Source organism: Thalassophryne amazonica, chromosome 9 (genome assembly GCF_902500255.1).
Source record: "Thalassophryne amazonica chromosome 9, fThaAma1.1, whole genome shotgun sequence".
Taxonomy (NCBI): domain Eukaryota; kingdom Metazoa; phylum Chordata; class Actinopteri; order Batrachoidiformes; family Batrachoididae; genus Thalassophryne; species Thalassophryne amazonica.
Window position 1 is genome coordinate 60,373,940 of NC_047111.1, and position 23,588 is coordinate 60,397,527.

At 40.4% G+C, this 23,588-nt stretch overlaps 1 protein-coding gene across 1 annotated transcript in view; it reads left to right on the top strand.

The window, feature by feature from the left end:
• The first annotated feature begins 703 nt into the window (after positions 1-703).
• The window catches only part of LOC117517220 (protein NipSnap homolog 2-like), a 52,125-nt gene continuing 29,240 nt past the window's right edge, over positions 704-23,588 (top strand). The window contains exons 1-4 of the mRNA XM_034178164.1: positions 704-848; positions 5,770-5,897; positions 8,536-8,581; positions 8,700-8,794. Of these exons, the coding sequence (XP_034034055.1) occupies positions 757-848; positions 5,770-5,897; positions 8,536-8,581; positions 8,700-8,794 (361 nt within the window). The 5' untranslated portion in view covers positions 704-756. The remainder of the gene's footprint in view (positions 849-5,769; positions 5,898-8,535; positions 8,582-8,699; positions 8,795-23,588) is intronic.

The following is a 23,588-nucleotide window of genomic DNA, read 5'->3' on the forward strand; positions in this document are numbered from 1 at the left end:
TACTAACTACATCTGCACAGCGACACCTACTGGCCTCCGTTACATGTGCAAATAAACTATTTTTCTATGAGGGGGCCATTCTACATGTATCAGAAGCGCTACCTTTTACAATGTGCAACCAGCACTCAAAAGACATAATGGACTCATATTGAAAACAATGTAATATAATCACTGGTGAAATCAGCATCAGAATGTCATTACATATTTTCATTGATTTGCCACTATCTGGGGCTGGTCCCCTATTTCCCTCTCTTGCTGTCTCTCTCAGCCTCTGTGCTACTATTGATATTTATGTGCTGTTTATCTAATGAAAGACACTCTTAATGTACCACTGACTTTGAATTTTAATCTGTGATCTTTAACTATTTAAATTTTAGTCACAATGTGCTATGGTATTAAATTTGACCAGTGACATATGAATGGTAATCGAATGCTTGAATGTGTGAGTACTCAGTGTGCTGTATTTAATACTGTTTACTGTGGCCAGCCAGGATATCCTGAATAAAGATATTTTTATTATTAGAACTGGAACACACTGGAAAGTGATTGATCCTATTAGAAAGACAGATTAAGTGATTTAATAATAATAATAATTATTATTATTATAATTATAATAATAATAAATTATGCTAAGTGTTTGTTTTTCTGTTGGAGTTAAAAAAAAACAAATTCGTTACGTTGAACACCAGGGTACACTTAGATGACGTAATGTTTAGTGACGTCAGCTATTAAAAAGCAACAGCTTTCTGGGGAAACATGGCGGGCAGAGTCCTCCAAAGAGCAGGCAACGGCCTTAAACACACTAGAAACGCACTGCGGACCAATGGTCATGTAACGGTTTTCGTAAGGTTAGAGTTTCACACATCAAAGTAGCCACAGCAAACGAAAACAACATAAATAACGCCTGTAGTTCTTTTAGCGTTGGATAGCTTCGATGGCTAAGCTAATGCTACACTATGTTAGCCAGTTTTTCCAAACTTGCTAAGTTTTTGCTCATGTTAATTTTAATTTTTATTTTTATTTAAGTTGCGAAGTGGACTATTATGTATGTTCTCATATCATCTGTGCGATGTTATGGCTTTGTGCTTAGAGGTGATGTTAAAGTGTGCAGAGAATAAGCGTGTTTCTCAGTGTAAAGCTTCAACTTCAAGGTCAAACTGTAGTGTTTGTTTTGACTGAGTGACACAGTCTGAGCTGTGGCAGGTGTCTGTGCTAAACAAGGCTCTGATCCTTCAACACAACCCCACTACAGCATTCAACACACTATTTACAATGCTTTCTTTTTCTTATGTGGAAAAACATTGAAAGCCTCAATAACTACTGTGTGCTACACTTGCAAAAAAAAAAAAAAAAAGTTTCCAAATTATTCACGTTTTGGAAAAGTAATGTTAATTTCCATTTTCAAGTCCACTTAGAAGTCATCTATGAGATCTTGCTGTTGGTAATGAATAAGTTATCTAGAATTGCCACAGCAAAGTCATTACAGATGATCTGTGTTTGGATTTGGCACAAGTTTTACACCAAATGCCCTTCCTCGTGCAACTCCAGTCTTTCTTGGAGAAATGCACACAGGTGCTGGTCTTCCTAAGAGATGTCTCATCTAAGTACTGACCCTGCTTTGTTTCTGAGAGCTGACTGAATCAGGCTTCCACAAAGCAGAGTATTCCAGCAAACGCGATTAAGCCAAATACAGCTTATTTTGACAAGTCGCAACTTTCTAAGTGAGGGTTCCATTCCAGCAATCTCACTAACGTCAAGTTACTGTAGTAACTTATACTTCTGAACTAATCTGGTCGCTACCAGGCTAACTGTCAGGCTTAGTCTGTGTTGCCGCTTAACAATACCTCTCAACTCTGGGAAATATCAGAGAGGGAGATATTTTTTGCCATAAACTTATCATGAATGTGCAACCCACCCTTGAACCCTGTAGAGTACTGTGCATTTTTCTTTCTTTCTTATTAATTTGTTAATTAATCCTATTTAATTTATTTATTTATTGCACAGTATGTAAAATAGTAAAAAAAAAAAAAAAAAAGTCCAGTAGAGCTTAGTGCCACTCTTTGCAGCTTTGAGTTCAGCTTTGAGTTGTAGGTTTGAAGTCACTGGCCTTGCAGTCTGAGTTGAGTTTGAATCAAAATCAGAATCAAATTTATTGCCAAGTAAGTTTGCACATACAAGGAATTTGATCTGGGGTTATTGAAAAGAAAAGAAAAACACTTCTATAAGTAAAAGAGTCAAATAGACAAAACCATATTCACTGTTAAATAAATAAAATGAAATGGAATGGAATGCCAGTGCACACGCCGAAACGTGAACAATTACTGGCCTCCGCTTCAAGTTGGACCAATGCAATACATTCTGGGTAAAATGTACTGATAAATAAATGTGTCCTTATTCTGAAGATGGCAATACTTTATGCTACTGCTGTAGGTGTTTTTGACGTCTAAATTATGAAACATGACACCATAAGTGAGTGGTTGGGTTGTATTATGGGCTTCAAAATGCCAAGCTTCATGCTGTTTGAGTGCAGTGATGTTGGAATAATCCCAGAAATTTCTCCTGCTTGTTCACAAAAGCTGACAACTTAATAATTGAATTTTTTCTGGAGTCTGACATATCACTCTATAAAAAATGTTTTCATTTTTTTATGGAGTGATACATAGCTTAAAGTTGTTTAAATTAATGTATCACTACATAATTTTTTTTATTTGTTTTATGGAGTGATACATAGTGTAAAGTTATTTAAATTAACATATCACTCCCTAAAAAAGTTTTAATTTGTTTTGTGGAGTGATACCTTAGTTTAAATAACTTTAAACTAAGGTATCACTACAGTTATTTAAACTAATGTATCGCTAAATAAAAACAAAAGAGTTAAAATTTTTTATGGAGTGATATGTTAGTTTGAAGGTTGAAATGCACAAGAAGTCAGCCTCCAGAAAAAAAAAAATTAATTATGACATTATCTACTTTTTGCGAGCATGCAAGAGAAATTTATGGGATCACTCTGGGTTGTAGTACATATGCCAGGCCTGTGTGTGGCACTGTAATGTCTCCAGAAAAAAGCAGAAGAAGACTAGAGCAATTTAGCAGCAAAAGCTACAGCTTTCCAGTGCAACACACGGAGTAAAATAGTCAGAGAAAGAGTCAGCGCTGATAATCTGAAATAGACTTGCTACGCATTTAAAGCGAAGCGGTGTGTTTGTGTATTTTAAAAACACGCGGACCGCTCTACATGGGGAGTGACTTGATTCAGTGGCCGGCTGCTGTCTCTCTCTGCCCGGTGTGAGGGGAGTGCTGAGAGCCCCTTACACCGGGCGAATCACAGCTCTGTCCTCGACCACATTGACAGTCTCTGGAAGAAGGGAGGAGGAGGAGGACTACAAATACTTGGGAGTGGTGATCGGCAACAGACTAGACTGGGCATCTAATACTGACGCTGTGTGCAAGAAGGGGATGAGTAGACTCTATTTCCTGAGGAAGCTGAGATCCTTCAATGTGTGCAGCAAGATGTTGGAGATGTTCTACAATAGTGTTGTTGCCGGTGCCATTTTCTTTGTTGCTGTGTGTTGGGGCAGCAGCATCAGAGCCAGGGATTCAGATAGACTGAACAAGATCATTAAGAGAGCTGGCTCTGCACTTGGTCAAGGGCTGGAGTCGCTGGAGATGGTGGTGGAGAGGACACTGAGGAAGTTGTTGTCCATTATGGATAATGAACAGCACCCTCTCCACCGGTCGGACAGCGGAGCAGCTTCTCACACACACAGGCTGCTTCAGCTCCGCTGTCGAAGGGACAGATACAGGAAATCTTTCCTGCCACATGCCATCACACTGTATAATAAAAGCTGATCCATCCTTTATCAGTATATTGAGACACCCCAAGACATCTGGTGTATACTGCTAATCCATATATCGGCTCTAATATACTGTTACTGTACATTATTACTGCACATTGTACATTATTATTGCACACTTTACTGCACATATTATATTTTTTCTTTATTTCGAATTTTCATTTTATATATTTTATTTCTATTTTATTCCTTATTTTATTCTACTATTAATAGTGGGAACAAGGGTGCACTGTCTAAGTGTAAATGCTGCTACTGCAAAGACATTTCCCAGCTTGGGATGAATAAAGTATTTCTATTCTATTCTAAGAAGATCCTCTCAGCAGAAGTCCGTCACTCTTTGTTCTGTGTTTTGCTCGGACTCGCACTGAATGTTTCGCTTTTTAATTTTCGATTTTTTTTGGGGGGGGGAGCAACACGCAGCGCTTTACAAACATGGTAACTTAAGTGAAAATAAAACAGTGACTGCGAGGCTTGCATGTTCAACCTCCAGCTGAAATGCATCTGCTGAATCGCAGGGGAATCTAGCAGGGGAAAATATCAACTAGACATAGGTCAAAAGTGACTGGTCCGTGTCCTCAGACCAGTGGATTTCTCTACCCCTGCATGCATGTACCCACAAGTGATACTGGATATTTATTGATGTTGATATTACTTATGACAAAAACAGCAGGATGAATGCAGGGCTAGGTCTGTATTATCTACTAGCATTTAGGAAAAAATGCTTCAAAACACACTGCAGGTGGACATTGACCTGAGCCATATTGGATGAATTACACATTCAGTATTTTTCTACTGCTTATGTGAGTCCAAGCAGCTCATCCCACACTTCCCTATCCTCAGCCAAGTTCTCTGCCTCTTCCTGAGGGATCCTGAGGTAATACCAAGCCATCCTGGAGATATAAGTTCCCCAGCCAGTCCTTGGTCTTCCCCGGGGCCTCGTCCCAGTTGGACATGCCTAAGTCCTCTCAAGAGAGATGACCAGGGGGAATCCTCACCAGATGCCCAAACCACCTTAACCTGCTCCTTTCAATGTGAAAAGCAGTGGCTCTACTCTGAATCCCTCTCAGATATTCAAGCTTCTACTCTGTCTCAGAGTGTAAGCCCTGATACCCAATGTTCAAGTGAGAATAGCAGCATTAATCGACTAGTAAATCGAGTCTCGCCTTCTGGCTCAGCACTTTCTTCACCATGACAGTCCAGTACAGTGTTCACAAAACATCATTTGCAGCCCCAATCCATATGACAATCTCATGTTCCAATTTACCTCATCTCTGGATTAGATTTTTTTTTCATCTTTCAATTTTTAGATTGACAGTGTCAATAAATGTCAGTATTTCAGTTTCTGAAGACAAAACCTAAGTTAAATGCTCCAGAAGCAAAGTGAAACAAAATACATTTGCGGTAAAAACCTGGTAGCGAAACATGAACAACATTCCCACCATCTGGTGATGACTGTCTTCTCGACTTCAAGTACTCAGTGACTACAAATCATTTTGCAAGATGTATTATAATGGTATTTCATTGTTCTGTTAGTGAAACATGCCAAATCAACATGCAGATCCACACTGGATGTGCTGTGGTGATCCTGAGTGAGAACAAGGGAGATGCCAAAGGGATTATTAAAATAGTAGTTCACTATTCTATTAGTTATGATTTGGCTATCCCATTATTTTTATCTCTTTAAAATTGGGGATCCCACAGAAATGAAGTGCTCTAATTCCTTTACCAGTCACCTGATTTTCAAGTAAGCACCCTCAAAGCTGAAATCTATGTGTTTGTGGTCATAATTTACTTTAAACTCCAATTTACTGTGGTAGATGCCTAATAATGTCCAAATATGTATTGACCTAACTGTATATATTTTATGCAGCATAAGAATTGTTGTATATCACTTTTGTGGTTCCTTTCACCCCAGGAGTCTGGCTGGGTTTCGTGATGACAGCTGGTTCAAGTCTCTTTTTGTTAGAAAGGTCGACCCCAGGAAAGATGCGCACTCTAATGTACTTGCCAAGAAGGAGGACAACAATTTGTATAAAATACAGTGTATGTATACTTAACCTGACTTTAACCATCATAGTGTGATGTTGAAAAATTGATAAGACTATGGAAGAGTCAAATAGAATACCAAAAAGAAGAAAAGAAAAAACAGGGGTAACTTGGTGTTTTAAAGCCCCTGTCACAGTGGCGTATTTGTAGAGCTGCTCATTACAGCCTGTCGTTTACGCTGTAATGAGCAACTCTCCGCCCACTTCACGTGGCCTTTTTTTCTCAATACGCAGCAGTATGTTGAGGGCTACGCTCGTAGGACGGAAGAAATTAAACATGTTTAATTTTCTTCGGAGTACAGCACAGCATGGAGCCTTCACGCGAGTACACGCTGCGCCGTGCTACTGTCCGCTATTGTGAGCCCGCCCATGCTTCAGCACGGTACTGTGCGCCATTTCACATCTCCCTGTTGTTCTTCTGGAGCTATAAATACTGCAAGATCGTCACTTCACTTTATCATACTGGACTCATTATATAAGGACTGTTCGCTGTGTCGCATCGTTCCATAAAAGCGCTATCTCGTGCGCGGTCTCTCTCTCTCTCTCTCTCTCTCTCTCTCTCTCTCTCTCTCTCTCTCTCTGTGTGTCACAGAGAGAGAGAGAGCGAGAGACAGACACCGCTTTTATTTTAAGGAGTCTGATAGTGCACGCGGTCTCTCTCTCTCAGAGAGGGAGACCGTGCGCGCTATCAATAAAAGCCCTCTCTCCCAGTTTAACGAGTCACAGCCTTTTGTTCAGGGCAGCCTTTACCACAGCCAGACTCAGCAGCATCTGGACACAAAGAAAGTGATCCACCAAGACAAAAAAAATAATAATGTTAAATGACTGTTTTTGAGCCACACCACACCATGCAGTAGAGAACAGAGCGCACTTCCACAGAGGCAGAAAATAGCACTGAACTGGTGCGGCATGTTACACGTGACTGTGTGCACACATTAAAATGCGAACACACACAGCTGCAAGTATGAATGAACACTGAAAAAGGCTGAGTACGCGCGTTTTTCTGGTGTATTTAAATGAAACACAACGCCGCAATGAGCAGCTCTACGAATACGCCAATGTGACAGGGGCCTAAGGAAGATATGTTAACCAGATGACTCACCCCACCCCCACCCAGTGTGGCCTCCACATCTCCCACCTCATTTTCTCAATGCAAAAATGCATTTCTATTGACTTCACTGGTATTTGAATTTTCTCACCTTCATTGTTTGCCAGGGAAGAGCTGGTGATGTCACAATAAGCACAACACAGTTAGATTTTGTTTTCCATGATGTTTTGAGAGTTATCTTTTTTCAGAAAAGCCCCTGTCCAACTTGTGAATCGCATAATGTAGTTTTCACTCTGTGATAGAATCTATTTCAGACATTCAGACGTTATTAAACAACGTCCAAAGAAATGTGCTGATCATAACTGTGTTTTGGAAAACTAAAATCAGCTAACCTCCATTGGATTACAAATGTTAACACACAGAATTTCACAATATAAGTTTTTGTTGTGTAATGTTTGTTTTTCATTAAAATACTTCATTTTGAAGTATATATGAAGGGAAATAGCAGTAGCTTTGTGCACTTAGTGGATTCTTCCACAAAAAACCTTAACAGTTTTGGTATGGGAAACTTGGAAATGTACGAGGTCTACTAGAAAAGAAACCGACCTTTTTATTTTTTTAAAAAAACTATATGGATTTGAATCACGTGCGATTACGTCAGACAAGCTTGAACCCTCGTGCGCATGCGTGAGTTTTTTTCACGCCTGTCGGTTGCGTCATTCGCCTGTGGGCAGGCTTTGAGTGAGCACTGGTCCACCCCCCTCGTCGGAATTCCTTTGTCTGACTTCTTCCTGAGAGACTGGCGCTTTGCTTGATCAAAATTTTTTCTGAAACTGTACGGCACATCCAAGTGGACACCATTCGAGAAATTCAGACGGTTTTCGGTGAAAATTTTAACGGCTGATGAGAGATTATGGAGTGTTACTATCGCTTTAAGGACAGCCCACGGCGCTGGACGGCTGAGCCGCCGTTGTCAGCCTGTTTCGAACTGAAAACTTCCAAATTTAAGCCTCTGGTGACCCAGGACGTCGTGAGATAACAGAGAAGTTTCAGAAGAGGTCGGGATCAGCAGTTTATCCGGACATTCCACTGGTAAAGAAGATTTTGTAATGAAAGACGTGCGGACGGATTCGCGCCTCGGCACCCAGCCGCTCATGGCGCGGCGCCACAGAAAAACTTGGACGTGCCTTACAGTTTCAGAAAAAATTTTGATCAAGCAAAGCGCCAGTCTCTCAGGAAGAAGTCAGACAAAGGAATTCCGACAAGGGGGGTGGACCAGTGCTCACTCAAAGCCTGTCCACAGGCGAATGACGCAACCGACAGGCATGAAAAAACACACGCATGCGCACGAGGCTTCAAGCTTGTCTGACGCAATCACACGTGATTCAAATCCATATAGTTTTTGAAAAAATAAAAAGGTCAGTTTCGTTTCTAATAGACCTTGTATTTTAGATTTATGGCAACCTTGACAAAAAAAAAAAAGGACAGAGATCAACCTGTTGAGCATAGTTGGGTTAGTAACTGCTGGATTAAAAGCTGTTACTGTCTGCATTGTCATGTTCACTCCTGTTTTATTATCTCGTTGCAGTTCACAATGTCAAGCCTGAGTGTCTTGAGGCTTACAATGATCTTTGGTAATTTTTTTATAAACATTTCTTAGATTTAGTGTCCCAGGCTTGAACATAGTCATGAAAATCATGCGTTGGTTTTTATTAATTATTCTGATACATTTTCTCGTGTCTGTGTGCTTAGTGAAACAGTTTTGCCTTCCATTCATGCTGACCCTCACTACCCTTGTGAACTGGTGGGCACCTGGAACACATGGTACGGAGAACAGGATCAGGCAGGTAAGAGCACATAGCAAACTGGTAAGCCTGCATGTGAATGACATTTGGTTCATTTGTAAAAACTCTTCTTCAAGACAACCTGAAGAGAATTAAAGGCCCATAAATTAATCTGAAGATGAAGAAAAATGTGTAGATTTGATATGGGATTACCATGTGATGTTTAATGATGCATGCACTGGGACGAGAGCTCCGCCTTTAATCAATACACGCACCAGCTTCATGGGAGTGCCCTGACTAACTTGCTTCATCCAAATTCAGCTGAATATTATGCTCTTTAAATGCCACAATTACACTACCTTGGAGTTCAGACCATGTTTTTGGTGGCCTATGGTGCAAAGAATTTCTGGTGCTACTCTATCAATTTGCCAGCACCATCCCTGTCGACACTTTTTTTAGACTAACACACCCATGGGCACACATGCAATTCTATGGTGGTCGATAGGGACCACAACACATCCATATTAAGACATTAGAAAATACACAAACCATTTACAAATGCAAAAAAAAACAAAAAACTGTAGCAATTTGTTGCATCAAAAACATCTTGCAAATTGAAAAATGTTGGCAAACATAGAGAATAAATAGAAAAATGGTAGCCGCACACTCCAGTCTCATATCTGTCTTTATTAACCCATGTTTCAGCCCATGTCCTTGATCAAAAACATTGATAAAGACCATATACTTGGGTATATGTAAAATTTATAAATTTATAGTCGTAATATTATGAGAATAAAGTCGTAATATTATATTATGACTTTATTTTTGTAAAATTATGACTTTATTCTCGTAATATTACAACTTTTTTCTCGTAATATTACCACTTTATTCTCGTAATATTACGACTTTATTCTCGAAGTCTTAAAATTACGACTTTATCATACTGAACTCATTATATAAGGACTGTTCACTGTGTCGCATCGTTTCATAAAAGCTCTCTCTCTCTCTCTCTCTCTCTCTCTCTCTCTCTCTCTCTCTCTCTCTCTCTCTCTCTCTCTCTCTCTCTGTGACACAGAGAGAGAGAGAGCGAGACACCGGGGTATGACTTTATTATGACTTTATTCACAAAGTCTAAAAAAAAAAAATTCAATGTGGCCCTAAAACGCAGTTGTAGATTTGGGTTAGTGTTATTAAAACCGTTTTTTGAGCTGCTACTTGATTGCAACAACAGTCCCTGTAGTCACGACTAACATCTTTAAATGGCTATTACACACCCTCAGAAACAGCGCAACGGCCCAACTACAGCGTAATTTTTGTCATACATGCTGTTATAATGCTGACAAGAAGTACGTATATATATATATATATATATATATATATATATATTAGGGCTGGGCAACGTTAACGCGCTAACGTTGCGTTAATTATTGAGGTCATTATCGGCGACAATTTTGTTCCTCCCCTTAACGCTGCGGTTTTTTTTTTGTTTTGTTTTTTGGCCTTTTATGACTGTGCTCGTTGCCTTTTATTTTGAAAGCGTCAGTCGGGGGCGAGCTTATGCTGCTGCTTCCTGCTGATAGCTGAGTTCACACAGAAAACGACACGAGGATGGAGAAAAGTACAGGCTATGCAATGCACAACAAAACAAAATGCAGAAAGACGCCGAACTTTTGAATGGACATTTTCGGTACAAAGTTCTACAGGATCAGGCCCGGATCTTTTACGCATCGTTCGTCATCGGTAAAAAAAAAAATCTTGAATAATCTCGAATAGCCGAACGTGTCCCCGCGGTGAACACAGCTTTTCGGTGGTTTTCATGTCAACCTATAGTCCGCAAATGATACGGATTTTTCCGAGTTTCAGAATCATACGGACGTACAAATAAAGTCGGATATTCAGGGTTTGGTCTGTAATAAACTATTTCTGCAGCGCGGCTCCACTTTGAAACCATGAACCATTGAAGCAATGCTTCGATCCAGTAGCTCGTTGGTTCTTTGATTCACTGCTCTTCAGAAACGGCAAGCCGTTTCTTAACCCCTCGCAATGCCATTAAAATATCGTCAGTCACTTTTGTGTGGATTAAAGTCACTAACTGGGACTCTTGTCTTGTTGCTGTCAAGAAACGAGAATCGTCCTCCGTTCCATTGACACAGCTCGAAACGCTGCGCGGCCGAGACAAGAGTCCGGTTGGAATTAATAACTTCAAAATGAATCGCCGCTTTAAATAAAATTACACCTCTTAACCAAATGTAATACAGACAAGAAACTACAATCGACTAAAACGGGTTTTTTCCTCCTAAAATGAAACGTGCTGTATTTTCTTTTCAAATTACATCCTGAAGTGAAGCACAGCATCTGTAAACTCAGCTCAGATATATGGAAACACATTCATGCCAATGTCTGAAAGGAAATGCTTTTGACAAAAACTACAGATTTTGTTTATTCCTATTTATGTCCAGAGATCAAGGATTCACCATGTAGAGTTCATTATGTACAAAGTTTAAGGATCCAGTGACCAAATTCATATTTATTTACTTTAAGACTCAATAAAATGTTCAGTTTCGATTCAGTTTAATCGGCTTATAAAGTGCCAAATCACAACAAAATCTAAATATACTAAAACAAATACATCACAATTGTACACATATCAAATTGTGGCATGTGCACAATTGTGACGTATTTGTTTTAGTACATTTAGTCATGGACATGAATATTATTTTGATATGAAACAGGATAACAAATGACCTGCCAGTGGTTTTATATTTGATTTCATTAGTGTGTTTCAGTTGGAATTTACATTTTCAAATTTATGCTATGTTCATTTACATTTTCAAATAAAACTGTGCTTTTAAGCGGCTTTTGAATTTATTTTTGGGTTTCACATATACCATGCGATTAATCATGATTAATCACAGAAAGTCATTGAGTTAATGCGATTAAGATTTTTTATGTTTGCCCACCCCTAATATATATATATATATATATATATATATATATATATATATATATATATATAATTATTATTATTATTGAAAAAAATTGATCTTTTGATGTATGACTCGATCCGTGGGAATTAAAATGAGAATCGATTTAAAATTGGCAAATCAATCTTTTCAACCCAGCACTATAAAATACTGTAGGAGAAACACTAAATCTCTGTAATATTAAATTTAATTAATCTGTAAATACATTTATTGTTGTTTTGAAAGTTGGGGCAACCTTTCCTGTAATCCCTCTGGTGGCTCCCTATGCTTCCCAGAATGCACCATGGCACCAGCAGAGTTCTGTTGTCTCACAGCGCATATAAACAATGGCTAGAGAGGATGTTGATGCCATTGATCTAGCGAGTTCACGGGCGATTATAATGATGACATGTTCTCCCACGTTGAGAGGGTTATCCACAACCCCAATTCCAGTAAAGTTGGGATGTTGTGTGAAATGTAAATAAAAACAGAATACAATGATTTGCAAATCCTCTTCAACCTATATTCAGTTGAATACACCACAAAGACAAGATATTTAATGTTCAAACTGATAAACTTTATTGTTTTTGTGCAAATATTTCCTCATTTTGAAATAGGTGCCTGCAAGACATTTCAAAATAGCTGGGACAGGGGCAACGAAAGACTGGGAAAGTTGATGAATGCTCAAAGAACACCTGCTTGGAACATTCCACAGGTGAACAGGTTAATTGTAAACAGGTGAGTGTCATGACTGGGTATAAAAGGAGCATCCCCAAAAGGTTCAGCCATTCACAAGCAAAGATGGGGTGAGGATCACCACTTTGTGAACAACTGCGTGAAAAAATAGTCCAACAGTTTAAGAACAATGTTTCTCAACGTTCAGTTGCAAGGAATTTAGGAATTCCATCATCTACAGTCTGTAATATAATCAGAAGATTCATAGAATCTGGAGAACTTTCTACATGTAAGCAGCAAGGCTGAAAACCAACATTGAATGCCCGTGACTTTTGATCCCTCTGGTGGCACTACATTAAAAACCGACATCATTGTGTAAAGGATCTTACTGCGTGGGCTCAGGAACACTTCAGAAAAGAAAACCATTGTCAGTTAACACAGTTTGTCACTACATCTATAAGTGCAAGTTAAAACTACCATGGAAAGTGAAAACCATACATCAGCAACATCCAGAAACGCCACCGCCTTCTCTGGGCCCGAGCTCATTTGAAATGGACAGACGAAAAATGGAAACGTGTGCTGTGGTCTGTTGAGTCCACATTTCAAATTGTTTTTGGAAATCATGGACGTCGTGTCCTCCGGACAAAAGAGGAAAAAGACCATCCAGATTGTTACCAGCGCAAAGTTTAAAAGCTAGCATCTGTGATGGTATGGGGGTGTGTTAGCGCCCATGGCATGGGCAACTTACACATCTGTGATAGCACCATCACTGCTGAAAGGTACATCCAGGTTTTGGAGCAACACATGCTGCCATCCAAGCAACGACTTTTTCAGGGACGTCCCTGCTTATTTCAGCAAGACAATGCCAAGCCACATTCTGCATGTGTTACAACAGCGTGGCTTTGTAGTAAAAGAGTGCGGGTACTAGACTGGCCTGCCTGCAGTCCAGACCTGTCATCCATTGAAAATGTTTGGTGCATTATGAAGTGCAAAATACGACAACAGAGACCCCGGACTGTTGACCAACTGAAGTCATACATCAAGAAAGAATGGGAATGAATTCAATCAATCAATCAATTTTTTTTTTATATAGCGCCAAATCACAACAAACAGTTGCCCCAAGGCGCTTTATATTGTAAGGCAAGGCCATACAATAATTATGTAAAACCCCAACGGTCAAAACGACCCCCTATGAGCAAGCACTTGGCTACAGTGGGAAGGAAAAACTCCCTTTTAACAGGAAGAAACCTCCAGCAGAACCAGGCTCAGGGAGGGGCAGTCTTCTGCTGGGACTGGTTGGGGCTGAGGGAGAGAACCAGGAAAAAGACATGCTGTGGAGGGGAGCAGAGATCGATCACCAATGATTAAATGCAGAGTGGTGCATACAGAGCAAAAAGAGAAAGAAACAGTGCATCATGGGAACCCCCCAGCAGTCTACGTCTATAGCAGCATAACTAAGGGATGGTTCAGGGTCACCTGATCCAGTCCTAACTATAAGCTTTAGCAAAAAGGAAAGTTTTAAGCCTAATCTTAAAAGTAGAGAGGGTGTCTGTCTCCCTGATCTGAATTGGGAGCTGGTTCCACAGGAGAGGAGCCTGAAAGCTGAAGGCTCTGCCTCCCATTCTACTCTTACAAACCCTAGGAACTACAAGTAAGCCTGCAGTCTGAGAGCGAAGCGCTCTATTGGGGTGATATGGTACTACGAGGTCCCTAAGATAAGATGGGACCTGATTATTCAAAACCTTATAAGTAAGAAGAAGAATTTTAAATTCTATTCTAGAATTAACAGGAAGCCAATGAAGAGAGGCCAATATGGGTGAGATATGCTCTCTCCTTCTAGTCCCCGTCAGTACTCTAGCTGCAGCATTTGGAATTAACTGAAGGCTTTTTAGGGAACTTTTAGGACAACCTGATAATAATGAATTACAATAGTCCAGCCTAGAGGAAATAAATGCATGAATTAGTTTTTCAGCATCACTCTGAGACAAGACCTTTCTGATTTTAGAGATATTGCGTAAATGCAAAAAAGCAGTCCTACATATTTGTTTAATATGCGCTTTGAATGACATATCCTGATCAAAAATGACTCCAAGATTTCTCACAGTATTACTAGAGGTCAGGGTAATGCCATCCAGAGTAAGGATCTGGTTAGACACCATGTTTCTAAGATTTGTGGGGCCAAGTACAATAACTTCAGTTTTATCTGAGTTTAAAAGCAGGAAATTAGAGGTCATCCATGTCTTTATGTCTGTAAGACAATCCTGCAGTTTAGCTAATTGGTGTGTGTCCTCTGGCTTCATGGATAGATAAAGCTGGGTATCATCTGCGGAACAATGAAAATTTAAGCAATACCGTCTAATAATACTGCCTAAGGGAAGCATGTATAAAGTGAATAAAAGGTTAAAAGGGAGTTTTTCCTTCCCACTGTAGCCAAGTGCTTGCTCACAGGGGGTCGTTTTGACCGTTGGGGGTTTTACATAATTATTGTATGGCCTTGCCTTACAATATAAAGCGCCTTGGGGGTGTTGACTCATTTAAACTAACATATTCATCCTGCTGTAACCAGGTTTCTGTAAGGCAGAATAAATCAATATGTTGATCAATTATTATATCATTGACCAACAGGGACTTAGAAGAGAGAGACCTAATGTTTAATAGACCACATTTAACTGTTTTAGTCTGTGGTGCAGTTGAAGGTGCTATATTATTTTTTCTTTTTGAATTTTTGTGCTTAAATAGATTTTTGCTGGTTATTGGTGGTCTGGGAGCAGACACCGTCTCTACGGGGATGGGGTAATGAGGGGATGGCAGGGGGAGAGAAGCTGCAGAGAGGTGTGTAAGACTACAACTCTGCTTCCTGGTCCCAACCCTGGATAGTCACGGTTTGGAGAATTTAAGAAAATTGGCCAGATTTCTAGAAATGAGAGCTGCTCCATCCAAAGTGGGATTGATGCCGTCTCTCCTAACAAGACCAGGTTTTCCCCAGAAGGTTTGCCAATTATCTATGAAGCCCACTTCATTTTTTGGACACCACTCAGACAGCCAGCAATTCAAGGAGAACATGCGGCTAAACATGTCACTCCCGGTCCGATTGGGGAGGGGCCCAGAGAAAACTACAGAGTCCGACATTGTTTTTGCAAAGTTACACACCGATTCAATGTTAATTTTAGTGACCTCCGATTGGCGTAACCGGGTGTCATTACTGCCGACGTGAATTACAATCTTACCAAATTTACACTTAGCCTTAGCCAGCAGTTTCAAATTTCCTTCAATGTCGCCTGCTCTGGCCCCCGGAAGACAATTGACTATGGTTGCTGGTGTCGTTAACTTCACATTTCTGTGTCGTCGAGTGGGGAAAAACGGTTAGAAATGTGAACGGGTTGGCGGTGTACACGGGGCTTCTGTTTAGGGCTACGCTTCCTCCTCACAGTCACCCAGTCGGCCTGCTTTCCGGCTGCTCGGGATCTGCCAGAGGGGAACTAACGGCGGCTAAGCTACCTTGGTCCGCACCGACTACAGGGGCCTGGCTAGCTGTAGAATTTTCCACGGTGCGGAGCCGAGTCTCCAATTCGCCCAGCCTGGCCTCCAAAGCTATGAATAAGCTACACTTATTACAAGTACCGTTACTGCTAAAGGAGGCCGAGGAATAACTAAACATTTCACACCCAGAGCAGAAAAGTGCGGGAGAGACAGGAGAAGCCGCCATGCTAAACCGGCTAAGAGCTAGTAGCTGCGCTAAGCTAGCGGATTCCTAAAAACACGCAAAGTGAATAATGTGTAAATAATTTAGAGGTGATTCAGCAGAAGGAGTGCTTTAGTTAAGGCACGTGACGATTACACTGTGAAACAAATCGTAATCTAGATAACTAGATCAATCTAACTGCACAGATTAAACAGCTAACAGATACAGAAAAACACCTCTGTGCTCTGGAACAGGAAGTGATACAATACCGCAGTGAGAGCCAACCACCAGTAGAGGTGGTTGGCTCTCACTGCCAACCACCAGAATTCCACCTACAAAGCTTCAACAGTTAGTGTCCTCAGTTCCCAAATGCTTATTAAGTGTTGTTAGAAGGAAAGGTCATGTAACGCCGTGGTAAACATACCACTGTCCCAGCTTTTTTGAAATGTGTTGCAGGCATCCATTTCAAAATGAGTAAATATTTGCACAAAAACAATAAAGTTTATCAGTTTGAACATTAAATATCTTGTCTTTTTGGTGTACTCAATTGAATATACTCAACAAAAATATAAACGCAACACTTTTGGTTTTGCTCCCATTTTGTATGAGATGAACTCAAAGATCTAAAACTTTTTCCACATACACAGTATCACCATTTCCCTCAAATATTCTTCACAAACCAGTCTAAATCTGTGATAGTGAGCACTTCTCCTTTGCTGAGATAATCCATCCCACCTCACAGGTGTGCCATACCAAGATGCTGATTAGACACCATGATTAGTGCACAGGTGTGCCTTAGACTGCCCACAATAAAAGGCCACTCTGAAAGGTGCAGTTTTGTTTTATTGGGGGGGGGATACCAGTCAGTATCTGGTGTGACCACCATTTGCCTCATGCAGTGCAACACATCTCCTTCGCATAGAGTTGATCAGGTTGTCAATTGTGGCCTGTGGAATGTTGGTCCACTCCTCTTCAATGGCTGTGCGAAGTTGCTGGATATTGGCAGGAACTGGTACACGCTGTCGTATACGCCGGTCCAGAGCATCCCAAACATGCTCAATGGGTGACATGTCCGGTGAGTATGCCGGCCATGCAAGAACTGGGACATTTTCAGCTTCCAAGAATTGTGTACAGATCCTTGCAACATGGGGCTGTGCATTATCCTGCTGCAACATGAGGTGATGTTCTTGGATGTATGGCACAACAATGGGCCTCAGGATCTCGTCACGATATCTCTGTGCATTCAGAATGCCATCAATAAAATGCACCTGTGTTCTTCATTCATAACAGACGCCTGCCCATACCATAACCCCACCGCCACCATGGGCCACTCGATCCACAACATTGACATCAGAAAACCGCTCACCCACACAACGCCACACACGCTGTCTGCCATCTGCCCTGGACAGTGTGAACCGGGATTCATCTGTGAAGAGAACACCTCTCCAACGTGCCAAACGCCAGCGAATGTGAGCATTTGCCCACTCAATTTGGTTACGACGACGAACTGGAGTCAGGTCGAGACCCCGATGAGGACGACGAGCATGCAGATGAGCTTCCCTGAGACGGTTTCTGACAGTTTGTGCAGAAATTCTTTGGTTATGCAAACCGATTGTTTCAGCAGCTGTCCGAGTGGCTGGTCTCAGACGATCTTGGAGGTGAACATGCTGGATGTGGAGGTCCTGGGCTGGTGTGGTTACACGTGGTCTGCGGTTGTGAGGCTGGTTGGATGTACTGCCAAATTCTCTGAAACGCCTTTGGAGACGGCTTATGGTAGAGAAATGAACATTCAATACACGAGCAACAGCTCTGGTTGACATTCCTGCTGTCAACATGCCAATTGCACGCTCCCTCAAATCTTGCGACATCTGTGGCATTGTGCTGTGTGATAAAACTGCACCTTTCAGAGTGGCCTTTTATTGTGGGCAGTCTAAGGCACACCTGTGCACTAATCATGGTGTCTAATCAGCATCTTGATATGGCACACCTGTGAGGTGGGATGGATTATCTCAGCAAAGGAGAAGTGCTCACTATCACAGATTTAGACTGGTTTCTGAACAATATTTGAGGGAAATGGTGATATTGTGTATGTGGAAAAAGTTTTAGATCTTTGAGTTCATCTCATACAAAATGGGAGCAAAACCAAAAGTGTTGCGTTTATATTTTTGTTGAGTATAGGTTGAAGAGGATTTGCAAATCATTATATTCTGTTTTTATTTACATTTTACACAACGTTCCAACTTCATTGGAATTGGGGTTGTGGAGGAGGTGTAGTACTTGTGATGGACTTCTGCTGTGCCCCGATGTTGTCTTGTCCATACTTTACGTGGTTTGTTTACATTGTGCCATGAACCGGAACTCTGCTGAAACTGACCTCTCGCATGAGTCATGGACTGCCAGATGGTGCGAGATTCAAGACTGTGAAACAGCGAATGACTGTTTTTCATCTTTCAAAGGGACGCAAAAGAAAAAGCTTAAGAACCACTAATATTTAGAGACAAATTATACAGTTGCACATTGCGTTCAATCTCATATTACCTCTCCACTTTTTGACAGCAGTCACATTTGATAAATATGAATAGGAATTATCTGCTGGTTTATAGATGGGACAAGACTCCTTTACTGAGAGCTCTTCAATAATCACATCAAACTTTGCTAGTGCTGCTTTTGCTGGTCATTGTTCTCCAATACAGTAGGGTTCTATATTACAAGGTTCAGTTGGATCAAAGTATTTATGAGTCACTTGTGTACAAAATCTGACTTCACAGGACACTCTCATCCTGCTGCTGTTCACTGCAGGAGTGTTGAGGAGGAATTCTCAAACTGCTTTTTTCCCCCCTGTTTTAAATTTCTCTTCAAAAGCCGTTTGCTCTTGTTCTTCTACCCACTGAGAAAGGGAACTTTTGCTTATAATAATAACAACAATACAAACTCTGTTGCACTTTCTCTGGTTGCTGTCCTTGTGGTGAAAGTCATTTCTCAGTTGTAGTCTGCTGCTAATATCTCTGTGTACTGATACTGTCAACCTGGTAAAGATCATCAGAAAAGTTGATTCAAACATGCTGTTAGTTTTGACAAATGATGTCACATTTCCCATTGGTGCACTTGCTTCCAAATCAGTTGAAGACCACCTGTACATGTTTTCCATATACATCTGGACTCTGGATATACATTAGACTCTATTGGCTTTGCTCAAAAAGTAAATGAGTCCACCCACCACTTTAATCATATCTTAGATCTTGTTCTGACTTATGGTATGGAAATAGAAGACTTAACAGTATTCCCTGATAACTCCCTTCTGTCTGATCATTTCTTAATAACATTTACATTTACTCTGATGGACTACCCAGCAGTGGGGAATAAGTTTCATTACACTAGAAGTCTTTCAGAAAGCGCTGTAACTAGGTTTAAGGATATGATTCCTTCTTTATGTTCTCTAATGCCATATACCAACACAGTGCAGAGTAGCTACCTAAACTCTGTAAGGGAGATAGAGTATCTCGTCAATAGTTTTACATCCTCATTGAAGACAACTTTGGATGCTGTAGCTCCTCTGAAAAAGAGAGCTTTAAATCAGAAGTGTCTGACTCCGTGGTATAACTCACAAACTCGTAGCTTAAAGCAGATAACCCGTAAGTTGGAGAGGAAATGGCGTCTCACTAATTTAGAAGATCTTCACTTAGCCTGGAAAAAGAGTCTGTTGCTCTATAAAAAAGCCCTTCGTAAAGCTAGGACATCTTTCTACTCATCACTAATTGAAGAAAATAAGAACAACCCCAGGTTTCTTTTCAGCACTGTAGCCAGGCTGACAAAGAGTCAGAGCTCTATTGAGCTGAGTATTCCATTAACTTTAACTAGTAATGACTTCATGACTTTCTTTGCTAACAAAATTTTAACTATTAGAGAAAAAATTACTCATAACCATCCCAAAGACGTATCGTTATCTTTGGCTGCTTTCAGTGATGCCGGTATTTGGTTAGACTCTTTCTCTCCGATTGTTCTGTCTGAGTTATTCTCATTAGTTACTTCATCCAAACCATCAACATGTTTATTAGACCCCATTCCTACCAGGCTGCTCAAGGAAGCCCTACCATTATTTAATGCTTCGATCTTAAATATGATCAATCTATCTTTGTTAGTTGGCTATGTACCACAGGCTTTTAAGGTGGCAGTAATTAAACCATTACTTAAAAAGCCATCACTTGACCCAGCTATCTTAGCTAATTATAGGCCAATCTCCAACCTTCCTTTTCTCTCAAAAATTCTTGAAAGGGTAGTTGTAAAACAGCTAACTGATCATCTGCAGAGGAATGGTCTATTTGAAGAGTTTCAGTCAGGTTTTAGAATTCATCATAGTACAGAAACAGCATTAGTGAAGGTTACAAATGATCTTCTTATGGCCTCGGACAGTGGACTCATCTCTGTGCTTGTTCTGTTAGATCTCAGTGCTGCTTTTGATACTGTTGACCATAAAATTTTATTACAGAGATTAGAGCATGCCATAGGTATTAAAGGCACTGCGCTGCGGTGGTTTGAATCATATTTGTCTAATAGATTACAATTTGTTCATGTAAATGGGGAATCTTCTTCACAGACTAAAGTTAATTATGGAGTTCCACAAGGTTCTGTGCTAGGACCAATTTTATTCACTTTATACATGCTTCCCTTAGGCAGTATTATTAGACGGTATTGCTTAAATTTTCATTGTTACGCAGATGATACCCAGCTTTATCTATCCATGAAGCCAGAGGACACACACCAATTAGCTAAACTGCAGGATTGTCTTACAGACATAAAGACATGGATGACCTCTAATTTCCTGCTTTTAAACTCAGATAAAACTGAAGTTATTGTACTTGGCCCCACAAATCTTAGAAACATGGTGTCTAACCAGATCCTTACTCTGGATGGCATTACCCTGACCTCTAGTAATACTGTGAGAAATCTTGGAGTCATTTTTGATCAGGATATGTCATTCAAAGTGCATATTAAACAAATATGTAGGACTGCTTTTTTGCATTTACGCAATATCTCTAAAATCAGAAAGGTCTTGTCTCAGAGTGATGCTGAAAAACTAATTCATGCATTTATTTCCTCTAGGCTGGACTATTGTAATTCATTATTATCAGGTTGTCCTAAAAGTTCCCTAAAAAGCCTTCAGTTAATTCAAAATGCTGCAGCTAGAGTACTGACGGGGACTAGAAGGAGAGAGCATATCTCACCCATATTGGCCTCTCTTCATTGGCTTCCTGTTAATTCTAGAATAGAATTTAAAATTCTTCTTCTTACTTATAAGGTTTTGAATAATCAGGTCCCATCTTATCTTAGGGACCTCGTAGTACCATATTACCCCAATAGAGCGCTTCGCTCTCAGACTGCAGGCTTACTTGTAGTTCCTAGGGTTTGTAAGAGTAGAATGGGAGGCAGAGCCTTCAGCTTTCAGGCTCCTCTCCTGTGGAACCAGCTCCCAATTCAGATCAGGGAGACAGACACCCTCTCTACTTTTAAGATTAGGCTTAAAACTTTCCTTTTTGCTAAAGCTTATAGTTAGGGCTGGATCAGGTGACCCTGAACCATCCCTTAGTTATGCTGCTATAGACGTAGACTGCTGGGGGGTTCCCATGATGCACTGTTTCTTTTTCTTTTTGCTCTGTATGCACCACTCTGCATTTAATCATTAGTGATCGATCTCTGCTCCCCTCCACAGCATGTCTTTTTCCTGGTTCTCTCCCTCAGCCCCAACCAGTCCCAGCAGAAGACTGCCCCTCCCTGAGCCTGGTTCTGCTGGAGGTTTCTTCCTGTTAAAAGGGAGTTTTTCCTTCCCACTGTAGCCAAGTGCTTGCTCACAGGGGGTCGTTTTGACCGTTGGGGTTTTACATAATTATTGTATGGCCTTGCCTTACAATATAAAGCGCCTTGGGGCAACTGTTTGTTGTGATTTGGCGCTATATAAAAAAAATTGATTGATTGATTGATTGATTGATCTGGACCTACATCAGAAAGAAGATCTTGCGTAAAATGTGTGCCAAATCAACACACACACTAGTGATGTGAAGGTCCATTCATAAGTGACCTGAAATATCCGATTCTTTAATTTACCCTGACCGCAACTTGAACCACGAATATTAATGAAGACAAAATGATTCCCTACTCACAAATTGGCATTGCAATTAGTGCATAGAACATAAGCAGCACTGCTGTTGTCTTCACAAACAACCTCTCCAAATCCTTCCTTCTTTTCTTGGCGGTCTGCTGTTTAATTTTTTAATTCTCCTGGCTTGAACGTCTACCACACTTTCTCCATGTTCTCTCTCCAATCACATGTCTGTGGTAAGCAGGTACTGCATCTTTTCACATTCGGATTTATTTAACCAATGATGTTTTATAAAGCAATTTTTTTTTTAAACATTGATATTAGCCTTGAAATATTATTTGATTTTTGCCACAACAGATCCAGTACGCTGGATGTCCTTCCTGACTCAACTCCAGTTTTACTTGGAGAAATTTACACAACCCCTGGCCTTCTCAGTGGTCTCCCATCCAAGTACTATTCAAGACCTCTTCTGCTTGGTGTCTGACATCCAGTGTTGAGGTCACACATTACAAAAGCAACGCAATTACAGTAATGTATTTCTTTTTGCTGTAACACATTAATGTAAAGCATTACTAATAAGTTTTCAGTCATACTTTTTACATATTTCAGTAATGTGTGTTACAACCCAGTTTTAACCCCAAATTTAGTGGTGTTTTTTTTTAATAAAAAAAAACAAAAAACAACAAAACAAAACTCACCACCAATGTGAGAACTTTGGCAAAAGAGAAAAAATCTGTGACTAAAAGAGCTGTTTCCTCTTGCTGGAAGTCTATTCTTGAAGATCTCAGAGGGTGGTACATTTGGAAGATGGACATATGTTCTTTTCAGTTTGTCAGAGACCAGGACAAGAATATAATAATCAAGTGCAATCTAGTGGCGTAATGAATCACAGCTGATCTGTGATCCGTGTGGACCTGCCCCCCACGGATTGGCACACGTGTGAACTGCAGGTTAAATGCAAAGTTTACACGAGTGTGATCTTTCTGCTCATTGTGACTTGTTTTGTAATTGCTTTTATTTTGATGCAGTTGCATTAAAATCACACTGAGTGGAGGGGCTGTGCGTACAGTTTGTTCAGTTGCACATGCCTCTTGCTCCACGTCAGTGATGTGGGGCTTTTCCTCAAAAGCTGCATTGATAAATCCACTGCGCACGCTGTTGATAAACATATCAAAACTCTGATTGAATCTATCACCTTGATAAAGGTGTTTTTGATTAGCCGATTAAATTTGATTCACTTAAAAAACTGTGCGCTTCCTCTCTTTTTTTTTTGTGCGAGGTGGAGTGAGCAGCTACGGAGCATTGTGTATTTTTAAAAAATATACAAACACTGCTTTGCTTTAAATACACAGTACATCTCTTTTAGATCAACAGTGCAGATTTTTCTTTGTTTGGTAGCGTGGATTCATGGAGCTGATAGAGGGATTTAAAAACCACTTTTCT